We start from the raw sequence: 20,522 nt of genomic DNA, 5'->3' as shown, positions 1-20,522 counted from the left end.
TGAACTCAGGTCCTCCTGAATCCAGGGCTGGTGCTTTATCTACTGTGCCACCTAGCTGCCCCTACGAACTAGTTTTGATACTGCTTTGTAGTGTAGTTTTTGATCTGGTACTGTGGGGTACCCCTTCTTCCCACTTTTTTTTCATTATTTCCTTTGGGGTTCTTTACCATTTGTTGTTGTAGGTTACTTTTGTTATTATTTGGTTCATTCTATAAAGTAACTCTTTGGGAATTTGATTAGCAAGGCACTGTATTTGCAAATTAATTTAGGTAGTATTGTCATTTTTATTGTATTGGTTCAGCCCAGTCATGAGCAATAACTATCTCTCCAATTATTTAAGTCTCTATTTCTTTGAAGAATATTTTGAGTTGTATTCATTTAATTCCTATGTTTTTTTGGTGTGTAGATGACCAGATATTTTATATGTTCTATAATTATTTTCATTGTAATTTTTTCCTTTCTCTTTATGACAAATTTTGTTGCTTTCTTCATATATTCCTTTTCCTGTCCTTTTCATTCCTCTTTTAAAAACAACACAAGAGAGCAAAACCACACCCTACGCCTGTGTTCCTCTTTCTTAACTCTTTTTGTAACCCCTTACTAGAATGAGATTCTTAAGGGACACTCTTTTCTCCCCCATTAGAGTTTAAACACTTAATCCTCATTTAACACTTTCTAGTTTTTCCTATGTATTCACCTTCCTAGGTTTCTCTTGTCTCCTGTGGGTTTTTTTCAAAAATTCTATCCAGCACTGGTTTATTTGTCAGGAATGCTTGAAAGTCTTCTATTAATGTTCCATTTCTTCCCATGGGAAGAGTTTAATGAACTAAAGCAAAGTGAAATAAGCTGAACCATAAGAACAATTTATACAATAATTATAATCATGTATATAATTGAAATAGAAAAATATGATGAAAAGATAGCCCACAAAACCCTGAATACTATGTAATTAATGATGACCCTTGGCCATAAAGAAAATGGGAGAAAATACACCTTCCCACTTCTTTGTAGAAGTGGGGGAGTCTGTGGAATGGAATGTTTCATATCTTGTCGGATTTACTTGATATGTTGGTTAATTTTACTGAGCTGCTTTTTTTCTTTTGGGGGTGGCGTTATAAAAGATGACTCTCTTTAGAAGGGAATCACTGGGATGTATTTAGAAAAGAAGAGTGTAAAAAACCCAAAGTATCAATAAATTAAGACCAAAAATAATCATATCTTTTTTTTATCTTTTTTTCCTCTTTTCTAGATGATCCCTCCGATAAGCCTCCCTGCCGGGGTTGCTCTTCCTATCTCATGGAGCCCTATATCAAATGTGCTGAATGTGGACCTCCTCCATTCCTTCTCTGCTTGCAGGTAACTCACCAAGTAGCCCAAATATTTGCATCTCTCTCTCTCTTTCTCTTTTTTTTTTTTTACAACATTTTATTGATGTCCTTTTCTTTTTTTATTAATTTTATCACTGTCACTTCCCAATGACCCCCCCCTCCCAAATCACCCTTCTTTGTAACAAGGACAGTCAAACAAAACAAATAAACACACTCTCTAAAAATGTGTGTCTCACTTTATACTATAGTATAAAATGTGTGTCTCACTTTATACTATAGTTCACTACCTCTGTACTTAGAGGCAGGAGATATGTTTACCATTAGTCCTCTGAAGTCATGACTAAGCACTGCATTGATCAAAATTCTGAGCACTTGTTTTTCCTACCCTAGATCTATTGTCATAGCATAGAAGGAGATTAATGCTGGTTGTTCTGGTGGAACTTCATCTCTCCCATCCACACTGCCCAGCACAATAAAAGTATAGACCCTTAGTGTCGATGAAGATGACTATAGAGATCAACTAGTCCAGTATAACCACAGATCCAAGAATTCCATCTAAAACATCCCTGACAGGGGCAATACAGCCCTTGCTTGAAAACCACTAGCAAGAGGATATTCCTGTTTCCTGAGGCAACTATCTTATTGCTGGAAAACTCTAATTGTTAGGGAGTCCTTCCTTATCTTGAAGTGAAACCTGCTTCCCCTGAAGTTATTGTTCAGTCATTTCAGTTGTTTCCAGTTCTTCATGACCCCATTTGGGGTTTTCTTTGCAAAGATACTGGAGGGGTTTGCCATGTTCTTCTCTAGCTAATTTTACAGATGTGGAGACTGAGGCAGACAGGGTTAAATGACTTGCCCAGGGTCACATAGCTAGGAAGTGTCTGAGACTGGATTTGAACTCATGAAGATGAGTCTTCCTGTCTCTAGGCCTGGCACTCTATCTGCTCTACCACCTAATTCTCTGGAGTCAAGAAGCAAATCTCATCTCCCTTCTACATGAAAGCTATTTGAAGACAGATATCATGTCCCCCATAAATTATCTCATTTGATCCTCACAACAACCCTGGGAGGTAGATGCTATTATTATTCCCATTTTACAGATGAAGAAACAGAGAAAGGCAGAGGTTAAGTTGCTTGCCCAGGGTCACAGAGCTAGAAAGTGTCTGAGGTTATATTAGAACTCAGTTCTTCCTTGAGATTCTGTTCTTTTGGCTCATATTTTGGAAGCAGATCTGGCAGGTGTTGGTCTCCCTTTTACTTTAATACTTGTCCCTTTCCCTTCTTCCTTATTTATTAATTTTAAATACTAAGTTTTATTGATGTGATTTATTTTCACATCATGATCTTTTCTAGATATATTCTCTATCCAAGGAACCCTTCTTTATATAAGGAAAAAATTTAAGCACAGCCAACCTACGGAGTGACCGTGTCCAATAGGGCATGCGACATTCTACCCTGTAGACCCCCATTCCTCCAGAGAAAGAGGAATGGTACATTTCCTCATTTCTTCTTCAGGGCTGGTATTGACCATTGCAAAGTATTTTGAATTTGGCTTTTTTTTAAAGTGTTCTTTTCATTTACCTCTTAGTTATAGTGTATTTTTTCCTTGCTTGTTTTACTCTGCATTGAATTAGAGAAACTTTTCCAGGTTCTCTGAATTTCTTCCATTAGTATGTTCTAATGATTGAATCATGTTCCATTGCATTAATGTACTACAGTTTATTCGGCATCTCCGCTATCACAGTTTCTGCTTTCTTCCCCTATATCAAAGGCTGTATGGAAAACAGATAGAGAACTGGCCTTGAAGTCAGAAATATCCAAGTTCAGGTCCTACCCATGAAACCTACTAGCTGTGTGAACCTGGATAACCTCTCTGCTCTCAGCCAATCTCTAAGACTTTGAGTTGCAGAGAAAGTTCTGACCTGTATTGGTAGAAGGGAATTCCCTATACTAATGACACCATGGGTCAAGTACCTATCTCTATTTTTATTGCACCCAAAAGCTCTGCCATGAATATTTTGGTCCAAACAAACCCTTTCTTTCTGTGCCTTGGCACTCTTCACACTGCTTTGGTTGGGAAAACTAAAATACTGAGATAGTAAGTACACCCCAGGGGGAAGGATTGCTGCCCTTGATATAACCCAAGATATTGCTTTCTATCTTAACCTGATAGCAGTGAAACTTGTATAACAGACATGACAGTACATGACTGGGTTAGTCCAGACGGCCAGAAGGAGTCAGACCAGTCTGTGGAGATGCAGACAAAAGCCCCAATGTTAAGGCCATTGGCTTTGTCTTTCTATCTGACAGCCATTCTATCAATGGCTGTGGTGGCCAGTACCCTGTTTGATTGAAGCTTCAAACAAAAGACTTTGAAAACATTTTTTTTTTTTTTTTGCAGGGCAATGGGGATTAAGTGACTTGCCCAGGGTCACACAGCTAGTAAGTGTTAAGTGTCTGAGGCCGGATTTGAACTCAGGTCCTCCTGAATCCAGGGCTGGTGCTCTATCCACTGTGCCATCTAGCTGCCCCTGAAAACATTTTTAATGACAAGAACTGGGAATTCAAGTCTTTCCTCTAACACATACCTGGGTATGGGTCACTCAGGACTAGCTACTTAACTGCCATTGCTCTAGTGTTGCAAAGAAGGTGCCTACCTACAATGGTAGAGCACGTTTCCTTTCATGAGAATTCCTTACATCCAGTGAATTCACAGGTTCAGACCCCCCTGCCCTGTCCTATCCTAAGAACCCAAATATGAAAAAAAAATGATCTTTCTCTAACTTGTAAAGCAGCATTTGGAAAAGCTTGTGAGTCACCTGTTGTTTTCTCTGTTTGACAGTGCTTCACTCGAGGATTTGAATACAAGAAGCATCAAAGTGATCACACTTACGAAATAATGGTAAGAACATACATTACCAGATATCTTACAAGTCCTCAGTAATGTTAGAAAAGGGGGCTTTAGGGGCTCACTAGGCTACCACACTCATTTTGGAAATCAGGAAACTGAGGGCCAAGGAAGTGATTGGCCCAAGGTCACCCATTTAGTGGATAATAGAGTCAATGAGACACCAATCTGGGTCAGGAGACTCCTAGTCCATTGGTCTTTAGACCAGTTTTTGGTTTTGTTTTTTTTTGGTGAAATAATTGAGGTTAAGTGACTTGCCCAGGGTCACACAGCTAGTAAGTATTAAGTGTCTGCGGCCGGATTTGAACTCAAGTCCTCCTGAATCCAGGGTTGGTGCTCTATCCACTGTGCCACTTAGCTGCCCCAAGGCCAGTTTTTTGATATTCAGTTTCCTTGTTTATAAAATGAAGCTGCTAATACTTATCCTAAACACCTTATAGGGCTGTGGGAAAGATCAAAGGAGAAAGTACCTACACATCATTTTCAGTCACAGAGGGCCAAAGAGATATCAGCTGTCCTCATCTTTGGTTTCATCACCATCCATCTTGCCACTTTATTATTCCTTCCACATTTGCTTTTCTGGGCATCTTTTCCCCTGTATTCTTCCTTTTCTGACTTCAATAATAGTTGCATAGTAAGTTTTTTTGAAACTTCTTAGTCTACCAGGATATCTTGGCTCACAACTTTTACTTCACCACATATCATTGTGCAGCCCTTCAAAGCCTCCAGGACCCTGGAAGAGCTTCAAAGAGGTTCAGATCTTAAAGAACTCTATAAGAGGTCATTTTAATATTTATTTATTTATTAATTAACAAACATTTATTCTCTCCTTTCCACTGCCCCCCCTTCAAATAAACAAAGGAAAAAAATACCATCACAACAAATATGCACAGTCCAGTCAAGCAAATTTTTTCATTGGCCATGTCCAATAATGCATAGATTTTTTTCTGCATTTTGAGTCCATCATTTTTTCTCTCAGGAGGTGCTTCATTATCAGACATCTAGAATTATTGTTTGTCATTGATCAGAGTTCTTAAGTCTTATAGTGTTATCATTGTATAAATTGTTGTCGTGATTCTGCTCACTTCATTCTGCATCAGTTCACATAGCCTTCCCAGGTATCTCTCAAACTGTCTATTTTATAATTTCTTATGACACAGTAGCATTCCTTCACATTCATACACCATCATTTGTTTAGCAATGGGCACCCCTTTAGTTTCTAGTTTGGGGCTACTGTGAAAAAAACTATTATACATTTTTGTACATATGGGTCCTTTTCTTCTTCCTTTCATCTCTTTGGGATATATGCTCAGTAGTGGTATCACTGGGTCAAAGGGTATATACAGTTTAATGGCAGTAGGGGCATAATTCCAAATTGGCAGCACCAATTCTCAACTCTACCAACAGTGCATTCGTGTGTTTACCTGTATAGTGTATATCATTTTCTAAAAGGTCATTTTTTAAATAAATAAAAGTATTTTATTGTTTTCCAGTTACATATAAGGATAGTTTTCATAGTATTTTTAGTTCCAAATTTTTCTCCCACTCTCCCTTCCCTCTCTCCCCCCGAAAGACAGAAAGCAGTCTGATATAGGTTATATATGTATAATCACATTAAACATATTTCTGCACTAGTCATCTTGCAAAAGAAGAATCAGAGCACAAGGGAAAAACCTCAAAAAAGAAGAAAAAAATTAGCCCAAAAGTAGAAACAGTATGGTTCAATCTGCATTCATAATCCACAGTTCTTTTTTTCTGGATGTTGAGAACATTTTCTATCATTAGTTCTTTGAAACTGTTCTGGATTGTTCCACTGCTAAGAAAAGCCAAGTCTATCACCATTGTTCATCACACAATGTTGCTGTTACTGTGTACAATGTTCTCCTGGTTGTGCTTCTCTCAGTCTGCATCAGTTCATGTAAGTCCTTCTGGACTTCTCTGAACTCCTCCTGTTCATCATTTCTTACAGCACAATAGTATTCCATTACATTCATGTACCACAACTTGTTCAGCCATTTCCAAATTGATGGGCAACACCTCAGTTTACAATTCTTTGCCACCACAAAGAGAACTGCTATAAATATTTTTGTACATGTGGGTCTAAAAGGTCATTTTTTAAGTTTACTGATATACAGATGAGTTCTGGGTTTGTTTGTTTGTTTTTAAGTGTACAGATCAGTAATCACATCTATCTTGTGATCTCTCCAAAACACTACTCATCCATCCTGGCCCATCCGGTTCACCTCTTATTCATGGCCTCTCAAAAGTCTGCTGTGGGTGTCTGCCATGGGTGGTTCACCCAACATGATGGAGGCTTTCTTTACTTTTCCTGAACATCTTGAGGGTAGTTCTTCACCATACCTCACTCTTGCCATATGACCAGCCCATCTTCTCTTTCTATCATACAAATTCCTTCACTCTTGTTCTTTGAAATTTCTTGTTGGTAATGTATTACAACCTGCTCACACCCACCATATACTTTTCTTTCTTTAATTTTTTTTTTAGTGAGGCATTTGGGGTTAAGTGACTTGCCCAGGGTCACACAGCTAGTCAGTGTTAAGTGTCTGAGGCCGGATTTGAACTCAGGTAGTCCTGAATCCAGGGCTGGTGCTCTATCCACTGTGCCACCTAGCTGCCCCCACCATATACCTTTCTATGGTCTTCTATATGATCCTTATTTCTTCAGTTCTTCAGAAGCAAAGGTGTTCAAGGTCTCACTGCTATACATCAACACCAGGAAGAGTTTTGTATTGAATAGATGAGCTTTGGTGTTATGAGAACCTTGGTGTTGGTAAAAGTCCTTTGTAATTTCCCCTTAAGACTTTTTCAAGTTTAGGTATCATATTGTCTATCCCAGATATCCATACTGCTGGATAAGCTCTATAGGGTGTCCATTCAGGTATGCATGTTGAGATTTGGGTAGTAGACATTCTTCATTTGCTTGGTATGTCCTGTGTGGATAGACAGACCAAACTCCTTTGAATGATTATAGAGCTCTTCCAGGAAGCTCTGCAGTGTCTTGGGGCTCGATACATTCAGCCCAATGTCTGTCATCTGCAGCAGGAGTAGCTGAAGTATCTCACCATCCACAGGGAATCCTTCCTTGACCTGAGCTCTATGCTAGATCTTTCTCATCACAGTAGAGAAGACTTTAGGCATTCTCCCAATATATCTTCCTGGGTTTTCACCTCCCCTTATGTTTATTATCAGATCACTGAGCAAGATTATTTCTGTTCTTATGTGTTCTAAAGAATCTCAAGGGACTTTCATGTATGGATAGGAAGTACTTTGTTGTAAAATAGCTTACATGGTAGCATTTCTTTCTTTTTTTAAATTGGTAACCAACAACCAGTAAGCACAATGGCATCTTATATTCTGTATGTCTTTCATTTGGCTGTGAGGTGGTAAAGATGTGTCCCGTTGTTGAATCTTTTTGAAAGCCTACTTGTTGACTACATATACCCTCATCCATTCACTTATAGATGAGAACATAGGCACGCAGGTTGATGATTGTTTATATTCTCTTGATCGACTTTTTTTGGTATCAGTAAGATCTGAAATTTTTTCTCATTCCTTTGCTGTCTTCCCCTTCTTTAAATAGAACCCTCACAGTTGTATCACCTCCAGCATCAAGGCCCTCTAAATATACTTGATCTAATTTAGTTGCATTTCTGGTCTTCATTCTCTTGAGTGTTATTTGTTTTCTCTGTAAGCACTTTAGGGCTTGTGATAGGTGGTGGTTTCACTGTCCTCAACGGAGAAAAACAGTAGGAAACTATTTTTTATAATATGGTTTGAAATCGTGATTTTTATTGTCTTTTTTTTTTTTTAGTGAGGCAATTGGTATTAAGTGACTTGCCCAGGGTCACACAGCTAGTAAGTGTTAAGTGTCTGAGGCCGGATTTGAACTCAGGTACTCCTGACTCCAGGGCTGGTGCTCTATCCACTGAGCCACCTAGCTGCCCCCAAGGTTCTTTTTTTTTTTTTTGCAGGGCAATGGGGGTTAAGTGACTTGCCCAGGGTCACACAGCTAGTAAGTGTCAAGTGTCTGAGGCTGGATTTGAACTCAGGTACTCCTGAATCCAGGGCCGGTGCTTAATCCACTGAGCCACCTAGCCGCCCCTATTGTCTTTTTTTTTTAAGTAATTTTAAGGGTATTAAAAGAGGACTTTTCTGTAGTCCAGGAGTTTTTAACCTAGGGTCTTTGGGCTTGTTTTTTAAAATATTTTGATAACTGTTTCTGTATAATTTGTTTTCTCTGTAACCCTAAATGTTTTGTTTTATACATTCAAAAACATTATACTGAGAAGGGGCTAGTAGGCATCACCAGACTGTTCAAGGGGTCCATGAGAAAAATGAAATTAAGAACTCTTCCCATAGGGGAAGCTAGGTGGCACAGTGGATGGAGCACGGGCCCTGGAGTCAGGAGTACCTGAGTTCAAATCCGGCCTCAGACACTTAACACTTACTAGCTGTGTGACCCTGGGCAAGTCACTTAACCCCGATTGCCTCACTAAAAAAAAAAAACAACTCTTCCCATAAAATTATTTTTGTTCATTACTCTTTGTGTTCTCCAGGGTCTGGCATTTTACTATCCAACTTAGAGTTGCACAGGCTCAGGGGAAACTAGCTCATGCTTTCCAAACTCACAAAAGATCAACTGGCACTAGAATGCGAATTTATTCATTTAAAATTAGGAATATAAAATGTGAAGTGGCCCAAATATTCATTCTTAACATTTACAAACTGCTTTTTCCCAGTAGGAAAATCTCTTTGAGCAACTGAATTAAGATTTAAAAAATCATTTGGTGGGTATACAGAATGAGATCAGAGAAGGGTGAAGATCTTAAGGGATGATTCACTCAAGCTTGCTTGGCCTGATGAGTCACATTTCTCCACTATAAGGATGTATCTGCTAAAGTGGCCAGATTCTCTTGTTAGCCAGTTTGGTTCCCATCTCCCTTGGAAACCAAATTTCTCTGCAAGTTTAACTTTTTCCTTATTTAGTTTTTCCAATTAGATCATCTCTCTCTCTCTCTCTTTCTCTCATACACACAGAACACATTTACAGTGACAAATTGCTACTGTATATGTATGTGTGTGTGTGTGTATTTTAAATTTTCTCTGTTCCCTTTGGGGAGAGGATGAGTAGGGATGATGGGATCATAATACAGGCCTTTAGTATATAGACATCAGTTACTCCTTAAGAGTTCATACACTCCAGGCCTCTTCATTCAGATGGGGAATTTTCCCATTGACTTTCTCACCTTTTTCTAAATTTTATTTTCTACAGTAATAAAGATTATTGATTTTCCATATAGGAAACTTCAGATCATGTAAAAAAAAATTCTGGAAGGGGAGAGAGTCTAAATCATATCTTAGCTTCATATTAACAAGGTATTTTTGCTGTGGCAGGTGGAGCATGAATCAGAAACCCCGCAGGCTATATACCTTTTTGTCATTTGATTATTACATCTTTGAGTAGCTCCTTCCACAACTAGCCTTATGTTCATTACTTCCTGTTTGCCTTATTTTGTAGTTGGTGAGGATTGTTGGATTAATCTAAGGCCTTTGGGATGCACCGTGATATGGTGAAAAGAGTAGGCTGTTAGGTGGAATCAGTCAAGGACCTGGGTTTGAATCCCAGCTCAGATACTTTCTAGTCATGTGACATGAAGCAAGGCAAGAATCTCTGAACCTTAGTTTCCTCATCTGTAAAATGAGGGTAATAATGCTTGCAAGCATCACCTGCTTCCCAAGGTGGTTGTAAGGAAACCACTTTGCAAACTTTTTTTTCCTTAATAGTATTTTATTTTTTTCCAATTACATGTAAAGATAGTTTTCAACATTCACTTGTGTAAGATTGAGTTCCAAATTTTTCTCTCTCCCTCCCTTCCTTCTCCCCTGCTCAAGACAGAAAGCAATCTGATATAGGTTATATATGTATAATCACATTAAACATATTTCCATATTAGTCATATTGTGAAAGAAGAATCAGAACAAAATGGAAAACCACAAGAAAGAAAAAAATTAAAAAACAACAAATAAAGTGAAAATAGTATACCTGGATCTGTATTCAGACTCCATAGTTCTTTTTCTGGATGTGGAGAGCATTTTTCATCATGAGTCTTTTGGAATTGTTTTGGATCATTGTATTGCTGAGAAGAGCTAAGTTTATCATTGCATAATGTTGCTGTTACTGTACAATGTTCTCCTGGTTTTGCTCACTTCATTCAGCATCAGTTCATGTAAGTCTTTCCAAGTTTTTCTGAAATCTGACTGCTCATCATTTCTTGTAGCACAATAGTATTCTGTTACACTCATATAACATAACTTGTTCAGCCATTCCCTAATTGATGGGCATCTCTTCAATTTCCAATTCTTTGCCACCATAAAAATTGCTGCTATAAATATTTTTTGTATATGTTGGTCCTTTTCCTTTTTTATGATCTCTTTGGGATACAGACCTAGTGGTATATTGCTGGGTCAAAGGGTGTGCACAGTTTTATTAGAATAGTTCCAAATTAATCTCCAGAATGGTTGGATCAGTTCACAATTCTACCAACAATGCATTAGTGTTCCAACTTTCCCACATCTTCTGTAGCATTTATTATTTTCCTTTTTTGTCATATTAGCCAATCTGATAGGTGTGAGGTGGTACCACAAAGAAGTTTTAATTTCTATTTCTCTAGTTAATAGTGATTCAGAACTTTTTTTCATATGACTTCAGATAGCTTTAATTTCTTCATCTGAAAACTGCCTGTTAATATCCTTTGAACATTTCTCAATTGGGGAATGACTTGTATTCTTATAAATTTGATTCAGGGGCAGCTAGGTGGCGCAGTGGATAGAGCACCGGCCCTGGAGTCAGGAGGATCTAAGTTCAAATCCGGCCTCAGACACTTAACACTTACTAGCTGTGTGACCCTGGACAAGTCACTTAACCCCAATTGCCTCACTTAAAAAAAAAAATTGATTCAGTTCTCTATACATGTGAGAAATTAGGCCTTTATCAGAAGCACTGGTTGTAAAAATTGCTTCCCATCTTTCTGCTTTCCTTGGTTGTACTGATTTTTATTTGTTCAAAACCTTTCTAATGGAATCAAAATGATCCATCTTACTTTGCAAGCTTTTAAAGCCCTCTGTATATGATTTTCTGTTGTTCTCAAAGGTTGACAGGGATAAAAACACTTTTCATTGTTTTCAGGACCTTTCAGTAGGTGTATGACTTGCTGGATTTCAGAGTCCTATTCCTAGTCCTCCTGATTGGTAGTAGTTACTTTTGGGCTCCTTGTGTGCAGAGACTATGTCATGTTTCTCTAGTATTGACTAGTTTCTTTTTTTTTTTTTTTTGTGAGGCAATTGGGGTTAAGTGACTTGCCCAGGGTCACACAGCTAGGAAGTGTTAAGTGTCTGAGGTCGGATTTGAACTCAGGTCCCCTTGACTCCAGGGCCAGTGCTCTATCCACTGCGCCCCCTAGCTGCCCTAGTATTGACTAGTTTCTAACAATGCTAGTCCTCTAGGAAGACCTCACTAAATTTGGTGTAATGGCAATAAATTCTCAAAGGAATATTTATTATGAAAAGCACATACATATGTATGCCTAGATACCCAGAAGGTTTCTTGTGACAGGTATTTTAATGTTTCTTTTTGTTCCTTACCCAACAATGGTGGCTGATGGTTTTTTTACATTTTAAAATAATTTTATTGATACTTTTTTATCCCCTGCATTTTTTATCCCCTGCACAGCTCTTCCCTGCCTGCCCCAGAGAGCCATCCCTTCTAACAAGGAAGAAAAATAAGAAAAAAAAAATCAACAAAAATAACCAACACATTGACCAAGTATAACTTAGAATGTTGTGTAGAAGTGTTCCATACCTATAGTTGCTCACCTCTTCAATGAAGGAACAGAGATACATTTTCTCATCTCTTCTTTAGGACCAAGCTTGGTCATTATCATTTTAAAGGGCTTAATTTCAGTTGTTTTATTGTTATTCTTTCCACTTATACTATTGTAGTCATTGTACATATTGTTTTCCTGGTTCCCTTTATTTCACCTTGCATCAGTTCATCTAAGTCTTTTCAGGCTTCTCTGTGGCCCTTATAATAATCATTTTCTACAGCAAAGTTATATTAATTATATTTATTGGTTTAGCTATTCCGTGATTGATAGGTATCTACTTTGTTTCAGTTCTTTGCTACTTCAAAAAATGCTTATGTAAATATTTTGTTGTGTATCAGAATTTCTTCAGATTGATGACCTCCTTGAGGCATATATCGCAGTAGTAGGATCTCTGGGTCTCACAGAATGAACATTTTAGTCCCTTTTTTTGCATAAGGCCAGATTGAATTCCATTATGGCCAGACCAATTTATAGCTCCTCTCCACACTCCCTATTTCCATCTTTTGTCAGGTAGTGATATTTCCTAAAGAAGCTTTTATGTTGGGGGGAAATGGAGATGAGAGGCTGACGACTTATAGGAATTTAGTTCAGAAACCCCTTGGCACCATAATGATGCAGATTATTCAGCAAGACCAGAAACAATGATCAAAGATACCAGGACCCATTTCTACTATTTTGTAGTTAATTGATTTTTGTAAAATCACTTCCTTCAGACCTCAGACTTTCCTGTCCTTGATCCCAGCTGGACTGCTCAAGAGGAAATGGCCCTTCTGGAAGCTGTGATGGACTGTGGCTTTGGAAACTGGTGAGAGGTTTTTTATCCCTTTTTTTCTCTCTTTTTTTTTTAAGGTTATATATGTACAATCTACAAGTACTCTTTTTTTTCTTTTTAGTCTGTGTTCAATCAATGTCAGTTCTTTCTCTGGAGGTGGATAGTATGCTTTATCATTAGCCCTTTGGGATTGTCTTAGATCATCGCATTGCTGAGAATAGTTAAGTCATCCACAATTGCTCATAGAACAATACTGCTGTCACTGTGCACAATGTCCTTCTGGTTCTGCTCATTTCACTATATATCAGTTCATATGAGTTTTTCTGAAATAATCCTGCTTGTCATTTCTTATAGCACAATAATATTCCATTACAATCATATACCACAGCTTCTTCAGTCAAACTGGTGAGAGTTTTACCACTGCCCTACCCTGCCCTGCCCTGCTTGTTATTTTCCTAATCATGTCCCAGGAGAGGAGTTGCCACTGGATAAACAGGGCCTTCAAAAGGAGGAGTCCCAGAGCTCTGCTCTGGCCTGTGTGCTTGAGGCAGCTAGGTGGTGTAGTGGAGAGAGCACTAGATTGGGAGTCAGGAAGACCCCAGTTCAAATATTGCCTTAGATACTTACAAGCTGTGTGAGTCTAGGCAGTCAATTAACCTCTCTCACCCTCAGTTTTCTCATCTTTAACATAGGGGTAATGATAGTACCTACTTAGCTATGTGACCCTGGATAAGTCACTTAATCTCTGCTTGCCATAATCCACTGGAGAAAGAAATGGCAAACCACTCCAGTATCTGCCCAGAAAACCACACGGACAATATGGTCCACAGGGTCGCAAAGAGACATGACCGAACAACAACAACCACCTCATGGGTTGTTTTGAGGATGAAATGAGATGACGTATGTAAAGTGCTTTGCAAACCTTCAAATTCTATATGAATGATAGGTATTTTTGTTGTTGTTGTTGTCGTTACTACCACCCCTACTATTCTAGTTTCCTTCTGTGCCTTGATGATGGGTGAACTCATAAAGTTCACTGGGACGCTATGGGGATCTACACAAAATCTCCTTGGTTCCATCCTCACCAAAAGCATTGGTTTTTCCTTTCTGAACATAAGTGAAGTTTCATTTTCTCAAGCAGGTCATTTTTTTCTGTCTGCTTTTACAACTCCTTCTGTGCTATGCAAGGCTGAATCTCATTTCAGGGAGTCAGGCCCTTGGGGGTAGATATTTCTCACTTTTTGGTGATTCAATTTCTACAAATTCCATACTTGAATTTAAATTCTTCCCCCACTCTCAAGCTGTGGCCCTGGGCTGTGATGGGCAGAACTGTCCAGCATGCAAGGTCTTTGTTTTGAGACAATAAGTACAGACTTGTAGCTGGCCTAGAGTTTCATGCTTTTTCAAAGTACTTTTCTATACATAGTTTCATTCTGTCCTCATGATACCCCTGAGAAGTAGGTAGGGAGGTGTATTATGGTCCCAATTTACCAGTGAAGGAATGGAGGTCGATGAGAGAAATAAGTCGGCCAAGGTCTTATAACTGTTTGTCAGTAAATCCTGGTCTCCTGACTTCTATTTCTTCTACATTGTCCTCCTTTGTAATGTTTAAAGGATGGAAGTAGGATGCTGAACACTTGACAATAGTTCCCAGCTTCTTCTTTTTTCTAAGATTAATTTATTCCACAATTTTTTTTATCAAGTGCCCATTCAATTCAATAAGAATTTATTAAAGTTGAGTGTGAACCAGACAGTGTTCTAGGAAGTGCTGGGGATATAAAGACAAAAGTGGAAATGCCCCTGTCCTCAAAGAACTTACATTCTAATGGGCTGCCATTGTGGGCCTAGTATTGTACTAGGAACAGTGGGAGAAACAAAGTGATGTCTGTTCTTGAGAATATTACTAGCTGGCTTCCATCTGGTCCTTTACATTTTCTCTCCTTCAGAATAGGTTTGGGTTAATCCTCTCTTCATCTCCTTCCCTTTCCCCCTACCTCAATGTTGTGGGTGGGGGTGACATCCCCTTCCTCCCAATGCAGTAAAAAAACAAAGCTGAGACAATAGAGCTGTCCATGTTTGAGGAGTGATCCTTTCCTTAATGGAAAACCATCAGTCACAGATTTTTAGGGCCAGGGATAGTAACGTCCTATAACAGGTGGTAAAGTGAGAACTTCTAGTCCTCTGCTTGTATTTCTCAGACTGGCTGAATTTCAGAGGTCAGGTTGGATTCAGACCAGGTGTATACCTGTCTCATTCGTCTGCTGCTGCCTCTTTGATGCCAGTTTGGAGCTGCTGGTGTCAGATGTCAGACCTCTGATGGGTATGACCTTAAATAAGGCAAGAGCAGACTGTGTTTCTTAAAGTTACCCATAAATGAAAGCCTCTCCCACCCCCATCCCCCCAATACACTTTTTGCTCCTTCTCCCTCTAGGCAGGATGTGGCCAATCAGATGTGCACCAAGACCAAGGAAGAGTGTGAGAAACACTACATGAAACATTTCATCAACAACCCTCTTTTTGCTTCTACCCTGCTCAACCTCAAGCAAGCAGAGGAGGCAAAAACTGCCGACACAGCCATTCCATTCCAGTGTAAGTGCCTGCCTGCTGTTGTAAAGGACACTGGGCTTGTCCCAGAGCCTGCTTTTTGACGATTGAAGATAATAATGGCCAGGTGACTGGCTGCTCTAGGACTAGGGAGAGCCTGGTGAAAGAGAGAGGTGGAGTTGGCCAGGGCAGCTGCTGACAACCGATACCATGAGGTGGCAGGGAGGGGACCCATCCCTGTGGACAGAATGCAGGGTTGGGAGTCAGGGAGCCTAGGTCCTGTTTGCCCTTCTGTACCTACTCACTGAATCCCTTCAGGTGTATCAATTAACTTCAGTGCCTGCATCTGTAAGGTGAGACCTGAAAAAAAAAGTGACCCACCTCACTGGGCTGTCATGAGGACAAGACTGTTGGTGTGTCCCCTGCAGAGTTTCTGTGGAGAGACACATTATAGAAGTGCACTGTGTTTGATTATTAATCATCCAGTATTAAAGCTACATGGCAATGCATTGCTGTTGTCAGTACCAATAATGGTGGCTCTTCTTTAAAATGTATTTTTAGTTCATTGTGGCTTGAGGGACTCCCGGGCCCCTTTATAAGCATAACTAAAAACATGATGAATTATGAATGGGCATTGCTTCTGAATGGCTCGAAGCACAGGAGTAATGAGATACCAGTGCGTTTCTCTTCCCCGCCACACCCCCACTCCTAGCCTCAAATTGCCCCAGCCACAGCTTTATAGCTGTCTGATTCAGAGCTTTATAATCAATTGAGAACTAAAAGGAAATCCACTAATATTCTTCTGAGATCAGTATATTGAGAATTGTTCCAGGGAGTGAGGGATATGAGGAAGAGTGGATATTTGGGTCTGGGGAATAGTATGGAAACCTTCCTCACATTCAGTATTTAAATGAAAAATTGATAGGGACTCCCCAGGTTTCCTAAGGAGATTCTCTAAAGAATGTTTCAAATGTGTTAAATTAAAATAACATTACTGTGTTGAAGTAGGAGTGAGGAGAAACATACAGATTCTTTATTCTCTTGTTTATTGATCCTATCTGTTGTACATCCCTTTGTGGTATTATGTTACTATTTGTGTTGCTTTCTTGTATCACTGTTTTGTTAAGTCATCAAGTAAAACCCTAAATTCTGACTGGGTTTGAGTTCCCCTCTGACATATAATGACTGTGTGACCCTGGGCTCTTGGTAACTGTAAGACTATACATTTTGGAAAAGGTGCAATTTGCATTGGTAGAGGGAATTTCCTTGTCCAGGAGTTCCCTTTGCTAATGAAATCACAGGTCTAGTCCCAGTCCCTATTAATTATACAATTAACAGTCATAAGTTTTTTGATATACATAGAAAAACTCAAAAAGAAGATAGTATCTTGCCTTTTAAATATGTGGAAAAGGAGGTAGAAGAAGAGAAAGAATTTGGCACTGAAAAAAAAATTTTTTTTTAATTTAAGAGCATTGTAGAGGAAATTATAAATTCATCTTATGTAGTTGGTTTTTTTAAAATTGTGTATTAAATTTAACAAAATAATAACAAAATTCTCCTTTGTGTCCCCTTCTGAATTTCTTTTCGTTTTCATGTGTGTGTGTTTTAATATGAAACTCCAAACTCTTTCAGCTACAGATGATCCTCCAAGGCCTACCTTTGATTCACTGCTTTCCCGGGACATGGCAGGGTACATGCCAGCCCGAGCCGACTTCATTGAGGTAGGGAAACTTGATTCTTTCCTTGGGCACAATGGTAGAGTTTGCTTCTGTTGAGGATTCTGACTTCAGACCTGGGAGTTGGGCAGGATGGAGAGTGCAATGTCATCAAGGAGCCCAGGGGGATGCATTTTTCTATATATATATTGAAAGTTCAGTGGACCAAAAGGCCCCTTGGTAAGTGTAGGCTTCCCATCCTCTGACTGCCCTTTAATCACACATGACGTCTCATCTATGTGGTAGTAGGAGCACTTGTTAGTGTCTTCACACTAATTCAGTTCAATGAGCATTTCCCCATTGCCTATATATGCTAGGCAGGGACAGAATGGCAGATAGATGGAGACCTGGATAGGAAGGTTTAAGTTTCTGGTCCACTTTTGATACTGCTGGCTATGTTATTTTGGGAAAGTCACTTCTCAGTGGCCTTGGCAATTTTCTGAGACAATAAATGGCAAAGGAAGTGATGATCTGAATTGTATGAAGGAGTTCTTCATTGAGAGTTCCCCATACCAATTAAATCACAGGCCTGGTCCAAAAAGAAAAAAAAAAAGACCATATATAAAAACCATATTTACTTCCAAGAATGAATTTAACATAACTCAAGGAACATGAGGGTAATAGGGGTCCAGCAGCTCATAATGTTGCCATTTTGCTAATTTACCTAGATGCTAACTTTGCATTACTTTAGGGTTCATGATATCATCAGTGCGAACACTCCTTCCACCAGTACAGATTGCAATCCTTTTCTCCTTAGAGGATATTTTTATATATGTCATCAAAAAGATTCACCACCCAATGGCCAAACAACCAAATGCAGTCACCTGGATGGTGATGGGGCCAGCCACCGTGAACTTAGCCTGGATGATTCTTGGTTCATTCTCCCTCTCCCTCTCCCTCTCCCTCTCCCTCTCCCTCTCCCTCTCCCTCTCCCTCTCCCTCTCCCTCTCCCTCTCCCTCTCCCTCTCCCTCTCCCTCTCCCTCTCCCTCTCCCTCTCCCTCTCCCTCTCCCTCTCCCTCTCCTCTCCCTCTCCCTCTCCCTCTCCCTCTCCCTCTCCCTCTCCCTCTCCCTCTCCCTCTCCCTCTCCCTCTCCCTCTCCCTCTCCCTCTCCCTCTCCCTCTCCCTCTCCCTCTCCCTCTCCCTCTCCCTCTCTCTCTCTCTCTCTCTCTCTCTCTTTCTCTCTCTTCTGCTAGACCTGTACTTGAAGTTTTTCCAGCATGATGAGTCCTGCCAGAATGAAAGTTCCCCTGACATAGCCTTTGAGACTTCAGGGTCCCCTCTAAGCCCTGCCGAGACCTCCTCATAGGACTTTCATATGGAAAAACCTTATAGATTCCCTCATAACATTTCTTGACCTGCCACAAAGTGGCCCTGGTCTCGGGAGTTGCCATTACATCTGTGGCTTATAATGATACTTAACCACACTTACCATTCATGTGTATTCATCTTATGAACCAGCTCATCAACACAGTCAGTGCTGCCTTTTATGTCCATTGTCAACACGTAGTATTACAGAGGAACACAGCTTTCAGGGAATGACTCGAAGCTGACATTTTTGCCTTGGCATTTAATACCCTGAGGGGTGTGGGCTTCAGTTTTGTTTTTGAAACTAAACTGGCCTGTGTTTGGTTTCTTTTGATTGTTTCCTTTGGAATTCTCAGAAGTACTCACTTTTATGCTACCATTGCTAAGTGTTTTTCTACTGAGTAACTCCTCCACCTCACCCCACCCCACCTACCAGGTTCCCTCCACTTTACCATTAATTACTTAAAAGAAGGGTATCCTGGCTTCTTGTCATGTAGAGTGTCTTGTAATAGGTGTCCCACTGGATACTATTTCCTTTGGGATCATGTCCAAACTTAAGTAATTAAACTCAAGTGGATGGGGTTGGGCTGGGGGATTTGTGTCTCTTTTCTCAGGAGTTTGACAACTACGCAGAATGGGATTTGAGAGATATTGATTTTGTCGAGGACGATTCAGACATTTTACACGGTGAGTTTGAGAACCCTCTGATCAAAATCCTGAGATTATAGATTTAGATCCAAAAGGGACCTTAGAGATCAGATGATCTGACCTCCCATACTTTACAGATGAGGAAACTGAGACCCACAGTAGGCCTCTCTTGCTAGTTCAACTAAATTTGCATGTATTACTTTAGGGATTCATAATTTTATCAGTGTGAGCCCTACCTTCACTAACACTGATTGCAATCTTGTCCTCCTCAGTGTAAAATCTTTATGAGTATCTGTGATCAGAAGGATTCCCCACCCAATGGCCAAATGGTCACCTGGATGGTGATGGGGCCCCCCACTGTGAACTTGTCCAGGCTGATTCTCTAAAATGACTTTCCTAAAGTCATACAGGTAGGAAGACAGAGAGTTGAGATTCAAACCCAGGTGCTTCCTTTTCAGATCCAGGATTCTTTGGGCTGCCTTATGTTGACTGAAGTGAGAGAGTTAGGCCTCAATGAAGGTGGGGCTAGTCATCCTGGGGAGGAGGTTTGAAATCCCTTGCATCTCCAATCGTGTGCTCTTCCTCTTGGCTGAGAGGAGCCACCAGGGGAACAGACCTGTCTATATGATTTGGCCTTTACAGCCTTTCTGAGGACAAAGAACAGCGTCAAGACGTTAAGATTTTAATGATGACAGCCTCTGGCAGATTTGAGCTTGATCAGCCTACAATTTGCCAGAACAAAGAGCAGGAAAGTTAGAATCGACAGGAGTGGAATGTGTAGGGAGGAATATTTTGGCTTTCTCTTTGCTTAACACTGTTGAATTTTCTATGTTCCTGTGCTTGCATCTCTAGAATTCTTGCCCTAATTATCTATGATTCATTTCTACCCTCCCTTGGTAACTTAAACTATGAATGCCAAAGGGCTCTTGAGTGGGAGATACTGTCCCTTTTCTTTCCCTGCCCATCCACGATTAATTGCCTGTTCAAAAAAACTGCAAAAGTCAGTGTGTTCTTCCCCAGCAGTCTAGAGTCTAACAGGATACAACTGATAAATAACAAGGAGGACCTGAATTCCACAGTCCCCTGATGCTTAACTTTTTATCAGTGTTCTTTTACCTATTTAATTCAAAGCCACTGCTTAAGTGGAAAGGTGCAACAGGGTAGGAGGATGGATTTGGAATCATGATTCCCATTACTGACTATCCAAGTGACCTTGGGCATAAGCATGCCAGTCCTTGGTTTTCTTACATCTAGAAGGAGTTCGATACCCAAGGCACCATGCTAGATGTCAGGGACACAAGGATCCCTGATCTCAAGATATGTCCTCTTGAAGGAGACGACACCACTCCATCCATCCATGAACAAGCTCTTATTGAAGGCCTACTCTTTGCCTGGCA

General features: G+C 40.0%; 1 protein-coding gene across 4 annotated transcripts in view; it reads left to right on the top strand.

Moving 5' to 3' along the window:
- TADA2A (transcriptional adaptor 2A) overlaps nt 1-20,522 on the top strand; it is a 64,374-nt gene that overhangs the window by 14,524 nt on the left and 29,328 nt on the right. For all 4 annotated transcript variants that reach the window (XR_006352744.1, XM_043962715.1, XM_043962713.1 and 1 more), the window contains exons 3-8: nt 1,250-1,356; nt 4,171-4,230; nt 12,854-12,945; nt 15,344-15,501; nt 17,089-17,177; nt 19,092-19,164. Coding sequence is in view for 3 of the 4 variants with exons in the window: in XM_043962715.1 (XP_043818650.1) it covers nt 1,250-1,356; nt 4,171-4,230; nt 12,854-12,945; nt 15,344-15,501; nt 17,089-17,177; nt 19,092-19,164 (579 nt within the window). In the remaining variant the exon portion in view is untranslated. The remainder of the gene's footprint in view (nt 1-1,249; nt 1,357-4,170; nt 4,231-12,853; nt 12,946-15,343; nt 15,502-17,088; nt 17,178-19,091; nt 19,165-20,522) is intronic.

The sequence above is a fragment of the Dromiciops gliroides genome, chromosome 4 (assembly GCF_019393635.1).
Source record: "Dromiciops gliroides isolate mDroGli1 chromosome 4, mDroGli1.pri, whole genome shotgun sequence".
Lineage (NCBI taxonomy): Eukaryota > Metazoa > Chordata > Mammalia > Microbiotheria > Microbiotheriidae > Dromiciops > Dromiciops gliroides.
This window is presented reverse-complemented; position numbering and strand designations above follow the sequence as displayed.